At 44.5% G+C, this 7,911-nt stretch overlaps 1 protein-coding gene across 1 annotated transcript in view; it reads right to left on the reverse strand.

Annotated features, from left to right (window-relative positions):
* The window catches only part of HECTD2 (HECT domain E3 ubiquitin protein ligase 2), a 37,725-nt gene extending 34,807 nt beyond the window's left edge, over positions 1 to 2,918 (reverse strand). Inside the window, exon 1 of the mRNA XM_027672231.1 lies at positions 2,500 to 2,918. Coding sequence (XP_027528032.1) covers positions 2,500 to 2,718 — 219 coding nt within the window. The 5' untranslated portion in view covers positions 2,719 to 2,918. The remainder of the gene's footprint in view (positions 1 to 2,499) is intronic.
* Between the last annotated feature and the right edge of the window lie 4,993 nt (positions 2,919 to 7,911).

Genomic DNA, 7,911 nt, shown 5'->3' on the forward strand with positions numbered 1-7,911 from the left:
ACACACATACTGCCATCAGAAAACTGAACATGCACTCCCCTTCCCCCTCCCCACCATAAGGATTGAGTATGATTAGAGGGAGTAAGTGGATCAAAGTCATCTTTAGTCCTGTTTTAAGAGCATATTAATAATTCACAACTCTGTTGGCTTCTTAGTGGAAGTTTTCCAAAACATTACACCCTTCATAAGACTGGAGAGGTACTAGCATTATATTCTATAGATCTATGATTTTCATTATTGAAGTGAAATTAAATGGTGAAAACAAGTCAAACAGTTTGCAAAGAGCACATACAGACTGCCCTCTGAGAAAAGGCAAAAGACCGTCTGGAAGAGTTTCTTGAAAATCCTATGTTAGCCCTAACATTGCTTATTTAAAACTCATATGTATGTGGCAAGCAAAGACTAGTGAAAAGTAAAAGATTTTCTTCCCTGTGCAAGAAGACATGGAGGACACTCATTACCAAAAGGCAACTGACAATGCAACAGCCTACACAAGAAGCAGGATTTCCCCTTCCATTCATAGCTTGAAAGGTGTAGCTTTTGGTTTTGCTTCGCAGAAATCTCTGTTTGTTCCTGCTTACTAGGGAGCAAGTTATTTACCTTCCCACGAGTTTCTTTTCAGAATCTGAATACTGACATCCAAACCATTACCCCTTGTGCATTATTTCTAATCACCATTTGGACCATAAGAAAAGCCTGAACTCCTTGCAGGATCAAGTTAATTTATTCATGGACTAATTTAAATCTCCACAATGTTCCTTAGAAATAAAAGAAAGAAATCAAACAAGCATTAAGTAACTCATTTTCAGCTATTCCATTAGAATTTTTAATTCAAGAATTTGTATTAAAATCATGCTATGTAAGATGAATGTCACAACATACTTCACTAACCCCTGGAATTAGATGTGTCAGCTGGTCACAACTGGGGCTTAGCAGATCAAGGGTCCAATACCCTCTTTACAGCAAATCAAAGATCTTGCAAAAGCATACCAGCATTCCCTGTTTGGTGTAATTCAATCAAAACTATCATTCTGTTACAGAGAAACCCAGGGCTATGGAATTGTCTCTGACATCTCTCCACAAAACTCTCTCCCTCTCTGTAACATACTATCAAACCCCATATACAGCTCTTTGTAAATTCAAGCCCTGCCCTGCATTTGACAAGCGGTGACATCCAGCCAGATCTGAGCTCCTCTGCAGCAGGTCAACTTAGAGAACTTGTGCCTGTGGGCAGCGGTTCAGAGGTACATGAAGGACGTTCACTACAAGGAAGTTCTTCTGATTCTTCAAGGCAGTTGGGATTCTCCACGGCTGACCAGGTGCACACATTTTTCATCAGCTGAGCTAAGCCTGACACATTTTACGCCATCACTTGTATCTTTATTCTAAGGGACTGGTATTTGCCATTCAAAGCCTGGAGATTTTCAAAGGTAAAAATAACTCCTGGGTGCTTGTCCGTTACAGACTTGTCCCACCACATTGGTATTTGAATCACAAGAACAAACACAGTCTTCCACATTCTGACAGATTTGCAAAGCTGAAAGTCTTTCAGGAGATTGGAACGTTTAGGCAAAACATAAAATTGGCAGAATTGCTCCAAGGAGTTTGTAGTTTGCATACGATTACTTAGTTCAACATTGCAATTATTCCCCGACATTCATAAATATTATATGCTCAATCTTTTAACATCCAATTATGTAAAATGCTAATTTCTAGTAAGTCAGATACTTATCAAAACTGTTGAACTAAAATCTCATAAGTGTATTACTTAACTACAGGATTAGTAACGTTTTTGCTCTGTTGTTGGACTGAAGCAACTTGCCCCAAGTTTTAACGCCAAGCTATGTAAGATATTCAACTCATGCCAGGAAAATTTTATGTTTTGTAACGTTGTATGGTCAGCAGAAAGAAAATCACAACTCCAGTTTAATTAAAAATCTCAAAGGAGGCTTCTAAAATGAAATTTTCCTGGCAAACACCCTTCTCCCATTTTTTTACCCGCGTTAACTCATTCATGATTTCATCAAAACGTTCTGTCATCGTTGCTTCAACACAAAGTAAAAACCAGAAAAGACTTTTAAAGAAAAAGTTAAAAACACAGAACTATTTCTCATCTAACTCTCTTGCCATTAAGTGTATTGCGCTCAAGCCCTCCACCCCCGAGAACCCTTAACGAACACTCACCAGTGCTGCAAACCCTCAGTCATGACTAACCCGACAGAGCAGACCGTTGTAAAATGTTAAAGAACTATAAGCGGATGGAGAATTTATAGCTTCATTATGTCACTGCTTACAGATGCACTTGTTATTTTTAAGAAACTTGAATGAAAGCCTCTCAACGGAAAAGAACATGAAAGAAAACGAACATGATGCTTCCTCCCTTCCCTCTCCCTTCCCAAATAAAGCGGCAAACACAGCCAACGAACACGGAGCGGCACAGCCGGTCCTGGTCCCCGGTCCGGTCCCGGGGGCGGCTGCCCGGGCGCTGACGGGACCTACCCTGGCAGCCGCGGTGGACGCCGACGGGATGGGCGGCAATTTCTCTCGCTCCTTTTCCTTCTCCCCTTCTTCCTCTCCTTCCTCCTCCTCGCCGCCCTCCTCGGCTGACGGAGGCGCGGTGCTGCCCTGGCTCAGCTCCGCGCCCGGCGGGAGCCCCTTGCCAGGGCCGGGGGGCAGCTCTGCGGCGGCCGTGGCCGCTGGCGGGCTCTGCAGCGACATGGTCCCGATCCCGGCCGCCCCTCAGCTGCCGCCGGCACCCGAAACTCCACGCGCTCCTACGCGGAGCCCCCGCGGGCACCCTCAGCGCCGCCGCGGCACTGCAGCAGCCGAGCCGCTCCCGAGCGCCCAGACACCCCCGCACGGCGGGGCGGAGCGGAGCGCAGGCCGGCCGCCCCCGCCGCGGCCCCGGCGAGGAGGGGGAGCGCGGAACGCGGCGCAGCTGAGGCGGCGGCGCCGGACCCACCGCCCGGGCGTCCCCTCGGCGGCCGCGCCACCTACAGACCGCGGGCGGGAAGAGGGGCCGCCGCCACCGCCATGTTGTTTATAGGCGGCTCATGGAAACGCGCCTGGTGACCGGGGCGCGGCGCGGGGGCAGCGGAGGACACGGCGACGGAAACTCCGCGGCGCAGGAACCGGCGCGGTGCCGGCCGGGCTGGGGCTGGGGCTGGGGCTGTCCCCGCGCAGTCGCCCTGGCTGCCGGGGTGTGGGGCCACGAGTAAACACACAAGTAATAAATATAAACATAAATATAAATGGAAATATAAACATAAATATAAGTATAAATATAAATATACATCTGGGGTGAAAGGCCCTCGGCGGGGGTACCGTGAAGGCACGCCCGCTCCTCCTTCACCTCAGGCGGTGCTGGGTGTCGCACGGGCTGTGCTGCCAGTGGCACCTCTCACACTGTCCTGTCACCTCATGGCACCTTCCTCGCGGCTTCATGTCACGCTCACACAAGGAAAATACAGAAATCATAGAATCGTGAAGGTTGAAAAAGCACTTCAAGATCATCAAGTCCAACCTTCGACCAAATACCACTGTGCCCACTATACCGTATCATGAGGCTGAAACCTTATTGTGAAGGACTAAACCATATTGTGAAGAATGGATGTGTAATGAATGTGTGAGATGAAGTGTTGAACTGAAGTCTTTGTCCTGTCTCTGTTCAATGGCAAAGCCAGAGCAGTGCCAGGGGTGTGCAATTGGCAGGTCTTGGCCCTTCGTTTGGGCAGGTCTGGGCAGCCTGAGGCAATACCCGCTGTTGGAGCCTCTGTGCGGCTCCCTGGGCACGCTGAAACTTTGCTATAATTATATGAAGAAAAATTGTCTTCAGAAGAGGTGCTATGTTGAACGGGTTGCAATATAGACCAAATGTAAACAGCATTTGGCTGTAGGGTACTGAACTGCCCCTTGGCTTGGTATGTACAGGTACAGGAGCCCTGCTGCGTGTGAGGGGACCATGTTGTGTACCCTAAACTACATCAAATTTAAGTCATTAGCTGCCAGACGAAACAAGTTTCTTTCAGATCACTCTAATCTTGTGTCTGAAGAAGAGTTTCCTTCCCAGCTTCAGGAACAGATTGTGAATAGCACTACAGACCACTTGAAACAAATCTTCAAAATAGTTTTTCAGATGGAGGTAAACGTGATGGTTTTTCTGAGCATTGGCTCTACACAAGTATCTCCTGCAGGAGCTGTGGAAAAGATCTCTGTAAGTGGCATAAAAGCAAAGGCACAATAGGTACTGCAGTGTTAATCTAACGCACTGAAAAATGCTTTTCCTTTCTGAATGAACTGGCAGACCTGGAGTTTTTTAGGTTTCCTTAAGAAATGGCTTTGTCTCCTTACCAAATTAAATATGAGATGTGGTTTTCCAAGAAGTTCACCGTCCTCACTGCGCTTACTTCCCAGTGGCTCTCAGCAGTTTGCATGAATAAGCGGCCTGCTGCACTTAAACAAAGCTCCCCAAACACTCACTTATCTTTTTCCTTTCCATGCCAAGAAATAACATAATGATAGTAATTGCAGCAACTTCAGTACAAGCAGCTTTACACCCAGTGGCAGTCCCTCACTAGAAATAATTGGCACAGCTGTTTTGTGGAGCTGTGCCGGCTTGAAACATGGAAAGATCTGCTCCCTTGAACCTGCAGAGAGAGATGAAACAAAGAGAAAATGAAATGTAGGAAGGCAAGTATAGGAAAAAACTCATAATTTTTTTCAGTTCCATTGAGCTATAAAGGCCTGATTTTTGACAGCTTCAAAAACACTGAAATAGCCTTCTACCAAAATTATCTCTCAAAAAGCTAATGCAACATCAAAGACATAAATTTTACTGTCCACACTCTCCTGTGCTATTTGAAGCTGAAGCACTCTATTGAACTAAACTAATTAAGCTGAATATTTTGACTCATGACAATCATGAAAATAGGCACAAAAGTACTGTTAAAAATTTCTCCCTATTTTTGTAAGAGAGTAAAGGGACCACATACTGAAGGAGAAGAAAACACATTTTCCTACCCCTAACGAATGTAGCATACATCTAGTGCCCAGGGTTTGAAACTAAAAGTATTTGTAATCACGGTGGTAGTGGATCAAGGGTTGGACTTGATGATCTCAGAGGTCCTTTCCAATCTGGCTGATTCTATGATAATTCATAGATCCACAAAACAGTCAAAGATGTAACCACAGAGGTGAAGGACATGTCTAAACTGGCTTTCAGTTTGATAGCATGGATGGGTGCTAGCTGGGAGCAGCAGTGCTGCATGTAATGAGGCAATGAATGTAGGCCCTGCAGTCATTTGTTGCCAAAGTGATGAACTGGGATAGTGGGCAATGAAGCAGTCAGGAAACAGGATAAAGACAGCCTATCTTCTAAAACACAAGATTTGTAGGATATACAGCATACACAATTTTCAAAACAAAATGGAAATATGCAACTGCCGTTCTACAAACTTTATGAATTTTTTGGCCAGATGTCCTGCGAGTCTTGACATAGGGCCATGCACACTCAATGCCTGTATTTTAAAGGACCCTTTCCTTAATTTTTTAAATCTCTTCTAAGCTGCTTAGAAATCTTAAATCACATGGTGCCAGCTACCTCACAGTATTTTTTGGTGAGAGGAGGAAAGGTGAAGTTCAGCTGAAAACTGTTGCTCATGCCAAGCACATGCTGCCTGGGCCTACACATCCCCCCTGGTTCCTGGCTGAGTTTGCGGTCCCACCGGACCCCATGCTGGCATGCCATGCTGCTGGCTCAGATAAACATATGTACACTGCAGTAACAGCCCTGAATGATTAGGTGGGAGACACAGACAGGATGTGACCCTGAAAAGATTTTCTTCTACATATGGAAAGAACAGTTCTGCCTTAGCGGGGTGTTGATCCTTTCAACCAGAATAAGACCTCCTTGACAACTTATTTTAAAATGGTTCAAAAATATGTTTCTTCTATCCAAAGAGTTTGAGTTTTCAGGAAGGGGAAAAAGTCACCAACACATCTCTGTGCAATGACGTGGCCAGGCACAGACCGCCACTAGGAATGACAGATGGAACCAAACTAAATGCTAACATTTGTTCACAAATGATTAGTAAATGCTTACAAGTAATAGACGCACTCACAGAGAGTGGCATTTGGAAGTGATACACAAAGGTAAAAAATAAAAAGGGCTAAATTCCCTGGCTAGTATCTTCATGACAAATGAGAGTATCTCACATGTTTCTCTGCAGTCACAAGTCAAATTCAGTCATAGCCAAAATTACCTCTGGTTTAATTCAGTAACATTAGGGGTAAGTTTGGCCCGTTATTGAACTTTCCCAGGTCTTCAAATGGTTTACTAGTGTTTGCAATCAAATGGTGTCAAACATCTCTGGTGCAAACTGGTATTTTAGGAATTGAAGAGACCTGTGTCCTTTAGAAAAGGTAGGCTGAATTTTGCCATTCAGTTGGCGATATACTCGCATCACACATCTGTACTGTGTCTCTCTTTTACTGAGTAGTCCTGTTTCTTTCTCTTCACACCTTTTGAAGATCTTGTACACTTCCCAGTAAAAAATATTTCAATGATTAAACAGATGTGTGCTTTGTAAGATAGACCCTGAGTGGGCACAAAGGGAAGCACAGAATGGCTGAAACATCAGAAGAGGAAGCAAAGGCTGGAGACAACCCATTTCCTCTCTATGGGAGTAGGCGAGAAAGAAATGGCTGGGAGTTTTCCAACACAACAGGTTTTCAGCAAAACATTTCGCTTTCAACAGAAAGACTTGATTCATTGAAATGGAAATGTTTTACAAAGAAGCATCTTTTTCAGTGACCTTTTAGCAGAACTCAGGCAAGATGCCGCTGAAATCCACCTGCTACTCTGCCGACTCAGTTGGAGAGCTCACCACATTTGCCATGTGAATCACCAAAATCAGAGACAGCATAACTTCTGGACTCCTACTAACTCCTGAGCTGCAGTACCCTCCTGTGCCACCTGCCCACATCATCATTTAGGGAAGATGGAAGTTCATGTCTGCTCACAAATCATAACTGTTCTGAGACTGCACAACCTTAGACCTTGTAAGGGATGACCCCAGTCTTATCTAGTCTCCCCTATCTGCAGCCATCTGTTTCCCTTGAAAGTTGGACTAAGGTATAAATTTGGGGAATTTTGTCAGAAAGAATCCAAATGATTATGAATCCATCTGCCATTGCTAACAAGCTAGTCCATTTATGTTTATTATTCTTGGTGCAAATTTGGGAATATGTCAACCTTGAGCTTGTCTTACTCTATCTTTTAGTCCCTATCTCATATGCCTTCATTTGCAAGAGAGAAAAGCTCCTTCTATTCCAGGAGCACACGTACAAGGTGCACTCAAACTCTCCTGAGCTAAGTCCACATTATTTCCCTCATGACTAACATTAGATGAAGTAATCTATAGCTCTCACTTACCCTTTGGACATCCTCCAGTACTTGGAAAGCCTCATTTTTTAAAAAAGTTTACAGACATTTATAAAAACTGGGGCAAAGAACTCCTCAGATAATTCATCTGAGGCACTTACATGCAAGTTGGTTTGTTGTGGCAGATACTCAGTTATATCTTTCTCTTTGGCAAGTTGTAACTTTTTGATTGAAGGTACATCATCAGACGTGATGCATCCAGCTTGGGCATTCCTAGAACAGAGAAGGAAGAGGTAATCAGCAGTTCTGTCTTATCTGTATCATTACGTTTGGGTTCCTTGTCATCACTGACTGGTGCAATACAACAGCTGTACCAGCTAAGTGAAAAAGGCTTATGGACACCGGTGCCTAGGCAACAGATGATTTTCTAGGTTAGTGATTAACTCATTTTTGTCTGCCTGAATAAGATGAATATTATATTACCCCTTGCCATGGAACAGGACCTTTGGGTTGAAAGAAATCATTAGCCT

This window comes from Neopelma chrysocephalum, unplaced genomic scaffold, assembly GCF_003984885.1.
Source record: "Neopelma chrysocephalum unplaced genomic scaffold, ASM398488v2 Primary Assembly neopelma1_97390, whole genome shotgun sequence".
NCBI lineage: Eukaryota > Metazoa > Chordata > Aves > Passeriformes > Pipridae > Neopelma > Neopelma chrysocephalum.